The sequence below is a fragment of the Marmota flaviventris genome, chromosome 2 (assembly GCF_047511675.1).
Source record: "Marmota flaviventris isolate mMarFla1 chromosome 2, mMarFla1.hap1, whole genome shotgun sequence".
In the NCBI taxonomy this organism is placed as follows: domain Eukaryota; kingdom Metazoa; phylum Chordata; class Mammalia; order Rodentia; family Sciuridae; genus Marmota; species Marmota flaviventris.
In genome coordinates this window covers 91,914,658-91,933,708 of record NC_092499.1, presented here as the reverse complement: position 1 = coordinate 91,933,708, position 19,051 = coordinate 91,914,658, and the positions used below count along the sequence as shown (strand labels likewise).

The 19,051-nt window shown below is 41.7% G+C and overlaps 1 protein-coding gene across 1 annotated transcript in view; it reads left to right on the top strand.

The window, feature by feature from the left end:
* The first annotated feature begins 593 nt into the window (after positions 1-593).
* Positions 594-19,051, top strand: part of Tgm7 (transglutaminase 7) — a 44,781-nt gene continuing 26,323 nt past the window's right edge. The window contains exon 1 of the mRNA XM_027926011.1: positions 594-688. Coding sequence (XP_027781812.1) covers positions 679-688 — 10 coding nt within the window. The 5' untranslated portion in view covers positions 594-678. The remainder of the gene's footprint in view (positions 689-19,051) is intronic.

The window sequence follows — 19,051 nt, the reverse complement described above, 5'->3', positions numbered from 1 at the left end:
CATGAAAAGTTAATTTCTGTTTTACTATAAATTACTGAGATTTCTAAGCTTGTTTGGAATTCCTGCCCGTGCCTTGAATTGAACTCACCCATGCCTGGCTTTCCCTGACCAGATAACAACCCTCTCTAAAACCTTAGTGGAGCATAATAAATCCTGGCTCCCCCAACCAGATAACAACCTTCTCTGAAACCTCAGTGGTACCTCATAAATTCTGATGTTGGGATCTGAATTTATTCCCTACCTTGAAATATCATGCCACATAGAGCATTAACCTGTTATCTGCCTTTGTATTATGCTTGTCAAAATCCCCTTATCTGTAAGTTCTCAAGACCTCCCCCTTTGCAACTTTTTGTGCTATAAATCTCATTCTTGAAGAGCTGGGGGTGCTGGTTTCTAGCTCGCATTAGGGGAGAGAGTCGCTGATTAGCTCTCTTTGTGTAGACAAATACAAGCTGGCTTTAATTTGATCTAAAATTGGAGTCTGTGGTCTTTCCTTTGTGTCAGGGTTCAACAAAGGACCGTCTACATGGGAAAATGAGCTGAAACTCCTTCTGGTCCTGGAAGAGAAAGACAAGAAAGGGATATGGCAAGAATCTAGGAGTATCCTGGTTTCTTATCCTCCCTTCTCCATCTCTACAACTCTGAAGAGGAAGAGTAAATGGTGGTAGAGGAATCCAGATGGATTTAGGTAACTCCCAGTTCAGGGACTTAGTTCTCAATTCTTTGGGCAAATCCTGGGGAAACTGTAAACTGCTCAGAGAGGCTCCATAATCAACATGGCACCACAGCAATATGGGGCCAACCAGGAATAATTCAGAAATTGCTGTGAGTATGAAGATCTGAACTAGCACCATAGTTTTTACAGCCTGTGTGTGGCAGGTAATGGAACCAGAGTTTCTTCATAACTAGTGTGGAGGCCTGGGGTCAAACTAAGGGAAACTACCAAGAGGGAACATAAACTTCAGTGGAAGAAAGAGGAGTCCAGAATGAGTTTCAGAGAAAGTGGGTCAACTTGAACCTCAGCAGCCAACACAGAACACAGCAGAGCCAAAGGAGATCACAGGACATCCAAGATTAGAGAGGAGCTGGAGGCCTGTGCTCCTGTCCCTGTGAGGATATGTGAGCTTCCCCCACCCACGGTGTTCAGAAGTCATCTTAGGAAGAGGGCAGTTGCCTCGGTCTGGCTGGGCACAATTCAGGAGCCACTTGTCAAAAGAAATGAACTTTATTTTTAGAACACACACACCAAACCACACAGCTCCTCAGGAAAAACCTTCAGAGCCCAAGTTCCACCACCGGCTTCCCACAAGCCTCTCAACCTCCCCCACTCCTCCTGCTCTTGAGGCTGAGGCTGATTGGCTGGGTGGAGTGGGCAGAGCCAAAAAACGTCCCCCAATGAGCAGCTCCGTGGTCTGAAAGGGCGGGGAAACAGCCCAATGAGCATCACCGCAGAGGAGCCAATCAGTTGGCAGCTAGAAGTTTGCTTGGGCCGTTGTGAGCCAATCATCAGCTGGCAGCTGGAAGTTTGCTGGGGCCCCTTTCGGCTGTGGCTCTCAACAGGCAGTGAGTGAAAGCTATGTCTTGAGAGTGGAGAAACAGCCTAAACAAAGAGTTTGAATTTTGAAATGGCTAAAGGAACACAGTTACCTAAGGTTACGTAGTTAGCAAGTGGTGGAGCCCCAGAGCCTGTGTCCCCAGTCACTACACTACACTTGGACGTCACTGAGCCGGATGATTTCTCAAGTGCCTTGGAAGTTGCCCAAAAGTTGAATACCATAGGTACTAGGGAGCCATTATGGATTCTGACCTGGAGACCTGTATGGTGTTTAAGGAAGACCAGTCTGGCAAAGTCCTATAGGATGGTATGAGGAGACTCTGAAAGCAAGATAAAAATGAAACTGCAATATCTATATAACATAGGCCAGAAATGATAACAGCTTAAAGTAGAGCAGTTACAACAAAAACACAAGAAGGAACATATCACAGACTACTTGTAATAATAATAAAATTAGTAGCAGACTGTTTCACCCACTTATTATGTGCCACCACTGTGCTAAATATTACCTCATTTGACTATCACAGCAACTGTTATTTTTAGTCTATTATTTTAAGTTTGGTATTTTTCCTTTTCAAAAATTAAAAAAAAAAAATTGCAATACTAGGGATTGAATCCAGAATCACTCTACTACTGAGATATACCCCTATCCCTTTAAACTTTTAATTTTTGAGACAGAGTCTATGATAAATTACTGAGACTGGCCTTGAACTTGGAATCTTCCTAACTCAGCCTCCCAAATAGCTGGGATTACAGGTGTATACCATCACACCAGCTGCTATTTTTCTCATTTTAAGGAAATGAAAGTACAGGGGCCATTAAGTAATGGGCCCAAGGCCACATAGCTGTAAGTGGTTAAGCCAGGCATCAAACCCTATGTGAGGTTGTAAGGAAAATTTGCAAAGCAGTTTGGAAAGGAAGTAACCTAAAGGTTCCAATGTAGTATGATGTGAAATTCACTGGAAGAACATTCCTGAGAATGATCGTTTAAGAATAATATTCTGTCTGTTCATAGAGCCCAAGATCTTAATCAGTCTTCTGATCATGGGGGAAAGAGATGAAAGGATCAGAGATTACATCAAAATGCTCATTTCTGAGATTAGAAAATGGTGACATTGATGACAGAAATGGGTAGTTGGAAAGGAGAGATAGTTAAAGGGGAACTCATAGAAAATGAGTTTAGTTTAGGATATGTTGAGTACGCCAAGATGGCATGCACAAATCAATTGCCCACGGGCTGGAATGAGATTTAATGGAACACAAATGAGTTTTGTTTTTTTTTCTTTAGCCCGATCTGTAAATTTGAGCCTTTGGTGAATACAGGGGAAATAGTAATGCCAATCTTCAAATTTAAAGGTTTACATTATTAACTTGGATCCTCTCTTTTGCCTTTATACTATAATAAATAAGAAAAGAGTAACCTGTGTTCTCTCCATGATACTAGAGGCATTTACATCAAATGACAAGTGAATTTAGAAATCTAATGCAGAACATAAATTGTCATCATTGATTTACATTCAGCAGAATACTTTTTGTGGTAATGTGACTCTTTTGTGAGCCTCAGCAATTTCTAGATGCTGGACTCAGGCTTGTGGTTACTCAATAAACATCTTCACCTTTCCTTCTTTCTTATATCAAATAAGGTGTCAACAAGCCATAGCCCTGCCTTCTTCATTACCAAAAATCCTGAGTCATTTGCTAAGGTAATTACTGTGGGTAACCATCTTAGCATAGAAGGTGAACTATCCAGAAATGGAATGGATCAATGAGTAATGAAGTACATTACCAGCTGGTCAACCTCTGTAGTTCTGGCCAGGGGCTCCTTCAACAAAAACAAGCAAGGGAAAACAAAAAGAAGGGCAGACATGTGACTTTAAATAAGTAGTCATAATTGTTTCTATTTATTGAGAACTGACTCTGGGCCCAGAACTGGGACAAGTGGTTTCAAGAATTATCTCTGTAATCCTCACACCCTATAAAGAGGAACTATTATCATGTCCTCTTTGAAGATGAGGAAACTGAGGCTTAGAGAAGGGATGTCATTTGTTCATGGACACAGGCCAATTGTAAAGAAAAGATTCAAATTCAGAATTGAGAATCCTGTCATAATCCAATGTCAAGGTAATTCCAAGGTGTGGACTGAATCCAAACACACTACACTAATCTTCCTTTTTAAAACAACCACCACCACATTTTATAGTACCAAACTGGAAGAGTCAAGCTGACACTTCAGGGAACATGCTGCTGGTTGGACTGGCCATACAGGCAGCATCGACCCTGCCCCTGAAATGCCAAAACTCCCTTCTCCTCATTGTCAATCCAGCAACCTGAAACCCATTTCTGTTGACTTTGAGAACTAAGCCTTACATAACTCTTTATTGCCTTACTTCTTTTATAGGCCTATGATTTCATGCCACATCAAATAAGGAAGGCACTGGTTTCTGTCACAGTAGTTGAACACAAGTCATTAAGGAGAACCATTGTCCTTTTGTCCAAAACAGCCTACCAAGCATGGAGCTATGATAGAAATGTGTGGTATTTCCTGGGGATGGTGTAGGGCAGGCAAACATCCCAGGTGCCCAGTCTATCTTACTGGGAAGTGAATTAACATGGAAATCATTCTCTCATCTGGAAATTTGCTGCTGTTCTACCAAGTAATTTAGAAACCTGATCCTTTAATCTCCCTGTCTCACATCTTTAACCTCATTTGATCAAAGTTAAAGAATGGGCTCTAGCTTTCAGATCCTCATATGAGGATATAACTGCCCACATTTTAAAAAAAAAAAGATGTCTGCCCCTAATTAAAGCCCTCTGAGACTCATCTTTATGTCTTTTCAGGACCACAGGAAAGTGTCGATTTCAGGAGGACTGAGTGAAAATCTGGCCAAAATTTAGTGGAAATGCCTGCTGTTTTGAACCTGGAAACATTGCTTAATGGTTGCACATGGCTCCTGGTTATCACCACACCCCTGAAGTATTGGTGAAACCACAGGACACCTCTGACACCTTATTTCATTTTTTTTTTTTTTTTTTTTGTACTGGGATTGAACCCAGTACAGGGTGCTTTACTACTGAGCTATATACCCAGTCCTTTTTATTTTTTATTTTGAAGTAGGATCTTGCTAAGTTGCTAAGGGTGATCTCAAACTTGCAATCTTTTTGCCTCAGCCTCCTGAGTCACTGGGATTGCAGACATGCGCCACTACACCCAGGTACCCTGTCTCATTCTTGAACACTATCCAGATGCTTCCCTTCAGAATGCTGTGTTTACAAACAAATGGGGCTTCCCATTCCTCTCTCTTTAATGAACATCCTCACTCTTTGCTTTTATAAGGAACTCTATTTAACTGATTCATTTGAAATTATTTATGGGGCCATAAACAATTGGTAGGGGAAAGGAAGGCTCAAGAGAAGGAGACCAAGATGTTTGTAAAAGTACTACAGCTCTTTCCTGACCTTAAACTAACACATTTCAGGAGATGAAGCCATCTCTCACTCAAGGCTTCTGGAGAAAGTGTTGCAATGATGGCTTAGCTGTCCTGGCCCCTTGCCTAGGTGCAGGGTTTCATCTGCCAGGGTTAGAGAACAGCCACACCTCACCTTAATGATTTTTGCCTAAAGTCTGACCCAACCAATGAGAATTCAAACCAGAATAATCATTAACAACACTAAAAACTGACGCAGAATGATCATAGCCTGATTTCTTGTCAGGTTCTAAATAAACTTTCCATCACCTAGCCCAGCTGCTTTTCTTCTGGTTTAAAAGTTGTTCAGAGAGTTGCTTGGGTTCATTCCACATTTGAGCTGAACCTTCCCCAAACAACAGGCAGGGAATTGTCAGCACAGGTGGAGTCCTAGGAACTGGGACAAGGGCTTAAGAGCCGTGGAACCATGGGATGAAATCAGGCAAGGTGTTCCCTTTCCCTTTGTCTATAAAGAGAGCAGAGGGGTCTCTAGGCTATGGCCAAATCTACTCATATGAATTCGGTATAGAGCATACTTAGTCAGTTAGAGAGTATCTAGCAGATCAGAGTGCATACTCCTTATGGAGTGGTTCATGCCCTTTTAACAGAGGTGGGAAAGGCAAGACCCTTCATGGCAGTCACATGGGGCATAGAGACATTTTAGAACCTGGATCCACCACTGGGTGACCTGAGGGAAGTCATGTAATCTCTCTGAGACACACTTTTCTCATCTGTAAATTGGGTATGATAAAAGTATCCACTTTACAAGATGTTTGTGAGGATCAAAGGAAGCAAGTATATTGCATGGTCCTTGTTAAGTAGGGCACACTGAAAGCAAATGCTGGTTTTCATCTCTTACCTGAAGTTCACATCAATTCCAGATCATCAGGGAACTACTGTCCTTGGATCTGTGCAGTGAGACCTTATACCTCAGAGAGCATGGCACTTTGGAGTGCCTTCCTCAAAGTTTTCTGAACCCCTCTCCCAGAAGGAGAGTGCTGCCACATGGGCCCCCAATTCTGTTTTTCCTCTTTGGGATGCTCTCTCAACACCCCTCCCTCCCTCTACTCCCATATGTGGTGTTGACCAGATGCCCTGAAGAGTTCCATGACTCCTATTTGTGGAGTCATCTCTGGGCCCTGTGTCCAGGACCAAGTTCTAGGAGGGCAGCCTGGTGAGTGGATCATTGTAATTTGGTATTTCTTTGAGGGATCTTGCAAGATTGAACTGTCAGAATGGAGCTGATGTGCTAGGGTGATTTAATCATTCTAGGGTGATTTAAATTTTTATTTAGAGTTCCTGCAAAAATATTTGCCCAGGAACCCTTCAAACTCTAAGGGTATTTCTGCTTCTGGGAACTTGAAAACACTGCTCTTCATGGGTGGTAAGATTTATGTGGGCTTGTATTAAGCATAGTAATTATTAGTATAAGGACTCGCAAAATTATCAAATGTTTAAGCTTTAAAAATGGCAACAATTTGAAACATTACCTTTAAGTTAAAATTCCAGAATCATCCCCATTTCCTCCCCTATCCATCAGGCTCCTATATTTCTCATACTGTCACCAAATCCCATCAGTTCTAACTCTGCATTTCTCTCAAATCTAGCCCCTTCGTTCTATCTCTAGCCTTCGTTCAGGTCTCCAAGGGGCCTTTCTCCACCTGGACAGTGAAGTCTATTGCCTGACTGCTTCCAGATTCTCCCCATACCATTCTTTCTCCTACACTGACTGTGTCATCATTCAAAGCAGCATCATTTACAATAGCCAAAAGATGGAGACAAATCAAATGTACACTAATGAATGAATGGATAAACAAACATGGTATACCCATGCAATGGAGTATTATTATTCAGTCAGACAAAGGAATGAAGTGCTGATACATGCTTCAACATGGAAGAACTTCAAAAACATTATGCTAAGAGAAAGAATCCAGACACAAAAAGCACATATCATACGATCCCATTTATATGTAACATCCAGAAACAGGCCAATTTATAGACACAGAAAAAAGATTTGTGGTTTGCTGTGGTTAGGGGAGAGAGGAACGGAGAGTGACAGTTTCATCGGTATGGAGTTTCTTTTTGGAATTGTGGAAATGTTCTGGAACTAAGTGTGGCTAGAATTGTACAACATTGTAAATGTACTAGATGTCATTGATTTGCACACTGTAAAATTGTGAAAATGTATTAGAACAACAACAAAAAAAGGTGTTAGCAAGCTGTGCACTGTTATGGGCACCTGGGGCTCAGTCTTGCGAGGAACCTGTAGGGAGCCAGACAGAATGTACTTCAGTATTTTCTGCCCTGAAGGAGGCCAGAGGAAACATTTACTCACATATCCTGATCCCCAATGGTTAAGGTTTGCCCCATGGTTCTCCCCTTTCCAGGTCTGCACACGTGTGAGTGCCTGGCAGTGTTGTGGAGTAAACTAGTCAATAAAATCAGTAACAGTGTAAGTTATAGGTTATAGCAAGATAGATGATTATAAAAGCAATAGACAGGCCTAAGACTCCATTTTGCTGCCTTCTATAAAAAACTATTATGAGAACTATTTCTGAGAGACTGAAATGAAAGCTGTCTCCTTATAAAAATTGTTTTCCTGTACTTTGTACCCCACAAAATGTAATCAACTCAGGAAATAGTGATGGTTGTGATGAGCTACATCATGGGTTTGAGTACATTTATGGGTCTACATGACTTTAAAATAGATTATCACCCCCACTCAGCTGAAACTCAGGATACGGTTGTCTAACAGTTGTTTGGATCCAAGATGCAATTAGGCTAACTTTTTTTTTTTTTTAGCCTCTGTAACTTGCTTGCTTACAGGACACTGAGAAAAGCCCCTGAGTTAGGGTCATTGTCCTTAAATTCCCAAGTCACGGGCCAGGAAATTGCTGTTCTCCCATAGAGCATTACGGGTGGGAAACAGTCCCTGGCCAGGTAAATAAAGCTCCCTTTTGTTTGAATTAGGACTTAAAGTGTTTTCTGAGGCAGCTCCCCATAACAGCAAGGCAGAGAAGTCCTAGGGCAGAATGTAAGAGATTCCTGATGAAGGTGTGCTGTCAGGTCACACCAACTGCTGTAGAAATAACTGGAGTTAACTGGAGTTAAAGGCAAGCAAAGGGAATGTGAAGTAGGACACAATATATGTTTTATACACCTTCAGCTTGAAATCCCACAGGTAGAGACTCACAGAACCAAGAAGTAGGTAGGGAGGAGAGAGAACAGGAGAGAAGTCTGAAGAATTCATTTCACTCCCTGGTCTTCACTTTAGCTTCAGAATGTCATCTCCTCTCTCTTAAGTAGCAGTTCATTTTTAGCCTACCTTCTCCCTCTCCACCACAATCTCCTGTGGTTCAAGATTGCCCACCCTGTTTCTTCCTCAGGGAAGTCTTCCTCCACATGGTCATTAGGTCTCCATTTTCTCCCCATCCATCAGCTTCTTCCTGCCATCAATTTTCTCCCAAATTATTTAGAATCCCTTGTCCTTAATTTTAGTCACTCTCATGTAACAGTTCTAGACTCACCTCTGTTAGCATTTTCATATCATTCATCTTATTAAATTACTTACCTTTGGTGAAACCAACTCCTAGGTTTCTCCGTGGTCACATGAGATAATTAGAGAACAACAACAAAAAACATGATAGGACATCTCTCTGTGCTAGAGATGACCTTTTCTGCACTCTAGTCTGTATTCTTTAATAATAGGACCTTTGTGTCTAATTGAACACATTGCTGCCAGGGATGAAAGACTGCATTTCCCAACTGCCCCTGTGTGAAGGAACAGTCATATAACTAAGTTCAAGCAAATGAGGGAGAATGTTGAAGGTTGCAGCAGGAAAGCTTAAAGAGAACTGACAGTGGTCAGCTTTTCATTGACTCAGCAGTCCCCTTTTTCTGCCATTTGATGCAGCTCCTGTGGTCACCTTGAGTCATGAGGTGACCTTAAGGATAGAAGCCACCAGCAAAGATGCTGAAGCAAAAACCAGTAGTTTCATTCACTAATGTAAATTACACCAACCATAGTCTTAATTCCAAAATTCTCTTCTGTAAAAGAGAAATTAATTTTGTTCTTATTTAAGCTGCTATTTTTTCTGTTTTCTATTACACGAACTCAAGCCTAATAAATATAATCACCAATCTCAGTAGAGCCTGGAATATCACCCCCAAATGCTACACCTTTTTCTGGCCAATTTATTAATGTATTCTCTTCTGTGGCTTTATCACTTTCCTCACATATATCTGACTTTTCACTTCCTATCCCATAGTTGGCATGTGACTGGGTCTTCTGTTTACCTGGAAATACAGAAGTCATCATTTCACCAGTGATAAACCCAGCCTAATTCCCTCTTAAGATCAGGAGCCATCTTGTCAAAAATTATAAAAGATTCATTTCTGTTTTCTGATATGAGGACTTCTATTTGGCCTGGCCGTATTTTGATGTTTTAAACATGCTTGGAATGCCTGCCCATGCCTTGAACTCACCCATGCCTGATTTCCCCTGACTAGATAACAACCCTCTCTGAAACCCTAATGGTGCCTCATAAAATCTGATGATGGGATCTAAATTTACTCCCTAAGTGCTGAACCATTTAGACCATTAACCTACTACCCGCCTTTATATTATGCTTGTCAAAATCCTGTTATCTGTAAGTTCTCAAGACACCCCCCTTTTGCAACTTTTTTGTGCTATAAAACTGCGCTCCTAGAGAGCTGGATCACTGTCTTCTACGAATTTCAGGAGACAGTCCCAGCTAGACAGAATTACAAGCTTGCTTTAATTTGATTTAAAATTGGAGTCAGTGGTCTTCTCTTTGTGTCCTGGTTCAACAATCGGATCAGAATCTCTCAAATTCCTGCCACCAACTTCCCTGCTTTCCCTCATGCCCCACTGCCTCTCCTCTTTAACAGGAGGGATTGCATCCCTTTTTCACCTGAGACACATCTCTCCACTCGGGGTCTGGGTCCCCTACCTCCCATCTTTTTAGTAACCATATTCTCCCAATTATTTCGAAAGTCATAGAAGTAGAAGTCTGTGTGCACAACTGGTCTACAGACATGTTTTATTTGGATTATGTAGGGTTTTTTTTAATTTTATTTTTTAAATTTTCATTTTACTTAAATTAAGGAATCATTTGCACACAGGTTAAATCCATTAAAAATGGAACATGAGCTTTTCCCTAAGTCTTTATGGAGGTAGGATGTCCCTTTGTGTGGGGTTGGTAGCTGGTGGTGAAGCCAGAATTAGAGAGGCAGTGTAAATGGGTAAATCGAGTAAGGTCAGATCAAGGAGGCCAATTTTGAGTGAGTCCAGGAAGTTGGAGACTGTCCCCTGAAGGACTGAATTGTTAATCCCTTCAGAATCCTTCCTCTACCCTCATCAAGAACGTGCCCCTGCTCCAACCTGTTGCTAAGGTAGCCTGTCCCAGGAATTGCCCCTCCCTACAAGGAGCTATAAGGTTGTTCATTAATGTGTCCTGGGCTGCACCACCCTGCCTGTTCCCCTTCAGCCTACCTGTTTCCCACCTTTTGGCCATCCCACCTAGCATTTCCTAGGCCTAGTCATGTACGCAGGAAGGAGAAAGATTAGGGGAAGAGAACAGGAGAACAAAGGACGCCTTAAGACATATAAAAAGGGCAGAACACCTTGCTTCTTGGAATACCAGGATACCAGCTATGGCCCCTTTCTCCCTCCCAGGAGAAGTCTATGTTACCCCTTTTTAAATAAACCCTGCTTTATATGCTTGCCTCGGCGTGCTTCTCTAATGTTCAAACTTCACCATGTGGGGAATCAGGGCTCATCACTGATAATCGGAGGTATCAGTGGCAAGGACAAAGAGAACTAGAACCTTTTTGTTTTTTAGAAAGATGTTTCTGATAATCTTAGTTGAAGGGGCAGCTGTAGTGTTGTAGGACAGATGAAGCTGGACACCGTGGAATTAGGAGGAAGCAGGGTTATTAGCTGCAGTGGTCCAGAAGGGGGCTTTTGCCTCAACCAATTTGTCCCTCTGAACCCCGAATTCTGAAATGTTCAGAACTTTATACCCAGTGTGTATGGGGAGGGGGCACTCAGAGGCTCACAATCTACAGAAGTCCACATAAAAGTAGGGTTTTTTCCTACTGTTCTGGGCAATCAACACAGGCCTGGATACAAAAAAAAAATCAAGGACACTCTGCCAAAATCAGTTCCTGGTAAAGGGAGAGTTCCCCTCCCCCTTCCCACCAGCTGATTTCCTAGGAACCTAATTTGCACCATTCACTCTTATCTTTTGGATTGTAAAGGACTTTCTCTAAGATCTAACTGCTTTTCTTTGAAATGTATATGCCCCTTTGTCTCCCTTATCACATTCTGCTTCTGTAAACACACTTGCCACGTGAAAACTCTTTTGCAGAAATTCTTGCTCATAGTCTGAGAACAGTGAAGGTGAGCATCTCTGGAGAAGCTTAATTAAGATTTTTCTGTGGGGGAGGGGGTGCCACTACAGTAGTAATGCCTATCTCCTCAGTGTCTGTGCCCCATGTCCAAGTGGGCTTTCTGGTTGACACTGAGGCCAGGTGTTGGAGTCGCCCTGGGGAGAATCAGGCAGTGGTGGGCTGAGGGTCATCAGCTGCTTGTGTTTTTCTGGCAGGACCACTGCATCAGGAGCCTGGGGTCCACAAAATTCAAGACCCAGATTCTCAGTCCACCCTGAGGAGTGAGCAAACATGAAAAAAAAAAAAAAAAACTGAATGGCGGATTTAATACAAAATACTGAAGGGATCAGCCCATCAAAAGTTTGCATATTAACAAAAGGATCACCAGCACCTGAGCATTGGAGCCTGGAGCATTGGCCTTTCATGAGATTTGGAGTAAGGAGCACTGAAGTGGCAGGAGCACTTCATCCCAGGGGAAGGTTATATCCTCCAGAGGATGGTCAGTTCCAGGGATCAGTAATTTGAATTAATTAATTTGAATTCTGAAAACTTAAACAGCTTCAACATTTGATACAGAAACATGCTCACCTTGTGTATCAGCCAAGAGACTATCTGGCAACTTTTTCTAGGAAAGATGGTGTCATTACCCTGCCCAACAGCAGCTAGCTTTTAATAAGTGTATGTATACAAATTGGTTGCCATTATATTGGAAGGGTGAGATCTTTAAGCCAGAAACTGTTCATCGCTCTTGAATACAGTTACAGAAATTATGGCAATGGAAACAGACACACAGCACATGGAGATGCAGAAAAGCAAGGTTTATTCAGCACCAGTGCAGGCTCAGCAGTCTTTTCCAAAAGCTGAGCACACCCCTTTGTTCTTAATATAGACTTCTGGATTTCAAGACTTTCTCATGCAAGTAGCCTTGATCTCAGGCAGCTCTGGTTCCTGCCATAGCTGCTGAGCAAGCATGAATTTGAAGCAGAAACTAGCAGGTTGCAGCTATTAACAGAGATAAAAAGAATCATCTTAGGGTCTGGGCTGTAGCTCAGTGGCAGAGCACTTGCCTAGCATGTGTGAGGCACTAGGTTCAATCCTCAGCACCACATAAAAATAATAATAAAAAAATAAAACAAAGGCATTCTGTCCATCTACAACTACCAAAAAAGAAAAAAAAAAAAAAAAAAAAACATCTTAGGAAGGAGTTACTGCTTGAATATAATGTCTGTAATGACCTTCAACTAGTACCATAACAAACAGTGGTCTTAGGTGTCAGTTCTTAAAAACCTTGAGACAATGTTCAGAAGGAGCCTACACCCTCCAGTCTCTTGCAATCTCTGCCACCCTCCTTGGTTCCTTACATTCCACTGCCTCACTTATGTAGGTAAAGTGCCTGGCCCCTTGGACATTTGGGTTAGAGGTATATCTAGATTATTCCTTCTTTTTAAATCAATTTCTTCCTATACATTCTTCCCTATCAACATATAAACTCGCATGTTTCTCAGACATTAGAAAAAAAAAGTTGGGTTTAGATCTAATATTATGGCTACATTTCATATTTCTCTCTCTCTTTAAATATTTTTTAAGTTGTCAATGGACCTTTATTTTATTTATTCATATGTGATGCTGAGAATCAAACCCAGGACCTCACACTTGCTAAGCAAGCGCTCTACCCCTGAGCCACAACCCCAGCCCCCCCCATCATTTCTCTTTGAAGGAATCACCCTTGTGTGAGAAACACTGTGTCTTTTCTCCTATAAAGTGAGGGATTCATACTTACTTGGGAATTTGGAAAAGAAAGAAAACTAAAAAGCCCTAAAGTCTCATTTATAGAGGTTTGAAACAAAGGTGAGTGATTGTCAAATACTACTTTTTTGTGTGATGGTCAGTACTGGTCAGTACTGGGGATTGAACCCAGGGCCTCATGCATGCTAGGAAAGTGCTCTACCGCTGCCCTGAATTGCCGAAGTCCGGCTGGGCAAATAACCGGGAGGTGACAAGCAACTTGAAGGTTGAAACGGGAACTACTTTATTGCAAGTGAACTCAGCGGGAACTGAGCGAGAACTCAAAGTAGCAGGCACCCAAGGTAGCGGGAGCCGCTTCTCTGCCGGACAGCAGAGGTATATATACTTAACTAATTACACACAGCTTAACTTAATTAACATCATCTAGATACAGCAGTCAGCCAATAAGGAATCCTCATCATCTTAATGCCTCGCTGGCGTTGCTTCACAAACCACTCCTCCTGGCAAAGTGCCAGGCGCCATCTTGACTTGATTTGCATCCCCCAAAACTGAATATTTTTTTTAAGTAGAAAATAAAGGGACAGTGAGAAAAATCAACTGGCCTCTGCCTCTTGATATCCTGAGATTTTCCTTCCATTTATTATTTTTATTTTATTTATTTATTTTTGGGTACCAGGGATTGAACACAGGGGCACTCAACCATTGAGCCACATCCCCAGCCCTATTTTGTATTTTATTTAGAGACAAGGTCTCACTGAGTTGCTTAGCACCTCACTTTTGCTGAAACTGGCTTTGAACTCTCCATCCTCCTGCCTCAGCCTCCCAATCCACTGGGATTACAGGTGTGGGCCACAACACCCAGCTCGATTATTATTTTTTTATTTTGTTTTTTTTACGGGGGGGGGGTACCAGGGATTGACTCAGGGACACTCAACCACCAAGCCACATCTCTAGCTCTATTTTTTGTATTTTATTTAGAGACAGGGTCTACAACGAGTTTTTTAGCGCCTTGTTGTCTACTGAAGCTGGCTTTGAACTCACAATCCTCCTGTCTCAGCCTCCTGAGCCGTTGGGATTACAGGCGTGCACCACTGCGCCTGGCTCAATTATTATTTTTAAAATAATAAAAATAAAGCCTGGCAAAAGGAAAGGAAATCAGTCCCCAACTCTGTCAGAATTCGTAGTATATGTGTCCTCTTCACCAATGCAATCCCCAACTCTATCAGATGTCTTTTCCTGTCCTACAGCATCATCAAAACCTCTGTCACTAAGTTAACAATAGTCTTCATACCTCAGACTTCATTACTTGATTGCTGGGCAGCACTTCCTACTAATAAGCACTCTCTACTTCCTCAATGTGAAATTGCTGCTTTCTCTGGCCACGGTGTTTCATAAGATGCATCTCTTTCAGCCTGAAGCCTCTCATTCTCTTTCTTTGGCTTCTTGGGACAATTACCACCTGCCAATCCTGAGTTTTCCTCCTGCTTCTCTGGGTGCTGTTCTGCCTCCATTGCTTATTCCTCCTCCTCTACCCAACCTTCAATGCTGGAGTCCCTCTGTCCTAGGCTCTCTTCCATTCTCACTCTATAATGGTTCCCTAGGTGCACCCATCCCTGACATGAATTACTATCTATTTATATCTCTAATCCTGACCTTTCCTCTTAGCTCTGGGTTCATCTGTTCAACAGCTTAATCAACCTCTCTGTTATAGGTCTCACAGACATCTCAAACTCAGATTATAGGTCCTGAACTTGACCCATAATCTGACTCTATTTTTTTAAAATTTTTTTTAGTTGTAGATGGACACAATACCTTTATTTTATTATTATATATTTTTTTTATGTGGTAGTGGGGATTGAACCCAGTGCTTCATGCATGCTAGGTAAGTGCTCAAGCACAATCCCAGCCTCGGTAATCTGACTCTCTAACTCCCCAAACTTGGTCATCACACACCTGTGTTCTTCCAGAGAAAAACATGAGACCAGGAAGCTTATGACTAATGATGTCTTGCTCTTCCTCACTCCATATATCCAATTAATCACCACAGCCTGCCAGTTTTAGGTTCTTTTTTTTTTTTTTTTCACATTTCAAAATTGGTGCATTAAAGTTTTACATAATGATGGGGTTTGTTGCATATTCATACACACACAGAATATAACAATATAATTTGACCAATGTCACTCCCCAGTTTTAGGTTCTAGAATCCTTTACTGGGAGCAACTCTAATGCCACTACCCTGGCCCAGTCTCTTTCATGTTTCACCAAGATTATTGCAGGAATCTCACCTCCTGCCTCATTCAGTCTCCACACTAAAGTCAGAATGATCTTTTAGGAATAAATCTGACATTTGACTACCATATATAAAACTCTCAATGTTTTCTCATTGCTCTTAGAAAAAAGAATCCCAAAACAAAATCCCAGACTTGCCTTCATGTCATATACTCTGTTCCCCTTTGCTCAAGGCACTTCAGTGAGCATTCTCTCATAAATGTTAATGGAATCACACTTGCTTCCACCGTGGAGTGTTTGTATAGCTGTTCCTTTTGTAAGAAAAGAATCTCCCCATTTAGTATTATCTCATTCTCAAAATTCCCAGTCATTTTCCAAAACAAAGTTAAATGTCACTCCCTGTGAGATCCTTCCAATAGTGGCATTAGAGCTATTTCCAGTGGAGGATTCTTGAGGCTTGATACAGCCAAATAATCTGTGTCTTCCTGGAGGTTGTTGAAGGAAATCATGACTGTCACTAAAACAAACTAGAATATGTAGTGCTTACCATTTGAGAAGCAGTTGGTTTCTAATATAGGCACCTGTCATTAGTGCGAGGCCCCAATGTGAAACTGCTGCTTTCTCTGGCCACTGCGTTTCATAAGATGCATCTCTTTCAGCCTGAAGCCTCTCATCTGCTCACTGTTTTCACTTCTACTCTGCTCTGGAAGATAACTATCTCTTTGGGATAGTCTCCAAGAGAATCCCCCAAAATAGGGTTCTTCGTATTTCCCATCATATCATTCTAAATCTACTTTTCTAATTTGATGAAAAATCTGTGTAATTATATTTGCAGAGCCTAGAACAGTACATGGCACATAACAGGTGCTCAACAAATGCCTGTGAAATAAATAAATGAAATTCATGCATAATATGAGAACATTTATCAATACAAGCTCATAGGGTTGTTGGTAGCAGAATTAGGCATAAACGTCTACCCTAGGTTTTAGATGGAGAAACTGAAGAGTACTCTTCCTCCATCACTTTCTAGGGGGAAAAAGAACATCCTGGGGGGGAAAATGCAGAGGAAGGAGGTTGAGGCATAGACAACAATTATTCTCCTTGGATATTTAGTTATTGAAACAAGTTTGAGACAGACGCAGTGGCACATACCTGTAATCCTAGCAACTTGGAAGGTTGAGGCAGGAAGATCATGAGTAAGAGACCAACCTCAGCAACTTAGAGAGACCCTGTCTCAAAATAATAAGCAAATAAATAAAAAAGGGCTGGAGATATAGTTGAATGGTAAAGAGCCCTTGGTGGTTCATTCCCTAGTACTGGGGTGGAGGGTGGGGAGAGAGAGAGAGAGAAACAAGTTTGAAGACCTGGAGTGGTGCAGCCTGAGGTTGAAGTCATACAGGCAGGTGAAGACAGGAGAAGTACAGCTCCCTAGCAGCAAGAGACTTTCAGAATGGGTATCCAGTGTTCAATAGCAGAGGCTCAGGAACTGATCCCAGGTAGAGGGTATGGCTGGTTTCTTAACACCTCCTGCCTTGCCCTCCTGGCCATATAACTGAAGGCCTCTGTGAACCTCCCAGGCTTGTGGACATCAACCTGGTAGGGCCAGTCAGCCAGTTCTTGAAGAGTGCGTCTATTTTCACTCTCTAAGCAAGACCAGCCAGTACAGAAGCAGGATTGATCTGAGGATACAAGTAAGAAATCCCCCTGGGGGTTCTCTAGGACTTCTGGGGCAGGGACCCTGAGAAATCCACAACTTGCAGCCAGTTTCACAGGGGTAGAATTGGTGATATATATTTATTAGAAAATTGACTTTATTTTGTAGATGGCTAAGCCTGTTCAGATGGGATCATCTAAGTGAACACATGGAGAGTCTAGAGAGGAAGACAAATTATACAAATGACTATTTAGAGATTGATAAGACAGAACAGCAGTGTTCCAAGAGAGCAAAAATGGGGGAGGGGGAGGCTCAGCTAGCCAGGGAAAGCTTTTGTGAGGAAGTGACATTTCAGCTGGGCTCTGAAGAAGGCAAAAAGAACAGCCAGGGAAGGGAATGGCTTGGGGATGGACTTTACCTTGGGAATTCAGTAATTGGGAAAATCAACTAAAAAATACCAGCAAACTAGGGAGAGGGAGAACTCAGGATGGTGTGGCTGGAGATGTGGTCAGGGTAAAGTAAGGGGGCAGAACTTTGTTCTATGTTAAGACTGGACTTTGGAGCAATGCAAGCCATGGGTGAGTTTTAAGTTGGGGTGAGGCCTCATCAGTTTAAGTTGGACATGATGTCTTCAGTTCCCCAAGAATAATCAAGCCAGAAACACTCAAGAAGGGAACGAGGCTGGACTCTGTACTATCCCAAATTCTCCATGGTTGGGAATGTCTCTTTGGGAAGCTTAGCAGCAAGTCTTGACATAAATTCTCTCACTACCATGACTCTCATATTTTGAAGAATCATAAAATATTGCCATTATTGCTAGTGAAAGTGGTTAATGCTTATATAGTGCTTTGTGATTTCCACAAACATTATCTATTTTATTCTGAAACCAATCCCATGAAGTAGGAATTGCTATTAACCCCACGTTACATGGGAGCCAAGTGATGCTCAGCAAGTCAGGTGGGAATGATAATAATGTATAAGATGCTATTATATGGTAGTGGCATGGAAAAATAAAAGCTAGGGGTTGTCAAGAACTCAATTTGATCAGTGATGGCTAAATTTTAATACCAACAGCTATAAAACTCAAACATCTAAAGCAGGTCAGGGAACATAGCTTTAATTTTGCAAGTCTGACACTCTCAAGCCCGTGGCTCCTTTTTCTCCATATTGAGAACAACTTCTTTATAAAGTAAGTTTTATTTGCTGCAGGCATTCCTGTGCTAGGTTCAGAAGAAGCCCCAATGATCCACACTTTTCCTACCTTGCTCATGCTGGGCCTTCGGCCTGGAACACCTTTCTTAATGTATCTCTCTTCTCTCAAATCTTCTTCATCCATCCTGCAGTGGCACATCACAGACCACAGTGTCTTTTGAGCTCCTTCTCTGGATCTGCTCTATGGGTTGAGCCTGCTTCCCTCCGCAGTTTCCCTTGTGGAGGATATGTGTGTGTGTTTTGTCTCTGCCTATGGATTCCAACCTCCTTGGAGTTCAAGATCAGCTCTTACTCTGTGTGCTTTAAATCTTCTACTATGATACCTTTAACAGTATAGTCATTTAGTACTTGTAAAATGAGTGAAGGAATGAAAGAATGAAAAGTTCAGTCATCCCTCAGTATCCAAGGAGGCTTGGTTTCAGGAGCCCATCTCCCCCAAGATACCAAAATCTGCGAATGCCCAAGTTCTTTGGGGTAAAATGTGGTAGTATTTGTATGTAATCTATACAATTCTTTTATTTTATTTTGTAAGACATACATTTGACAAAGAACTGTTATTCAGATTACATAAAGAACTCCTTAATTCAACAGAAAAAAGACAAAAAATATGACTTCTTTCCTTCTTCTTTCCTTCCTTCTTGTGGTCCTGGGGATGTAATCTATACAATTCTATCATCTACTTTAAATCATCTCTAGATTACTAATAATGCCTAATACAAAGTAAATGATATGTAAATATATGTAGTTATTATGTATTGTTTGGGGAATAATGACAAG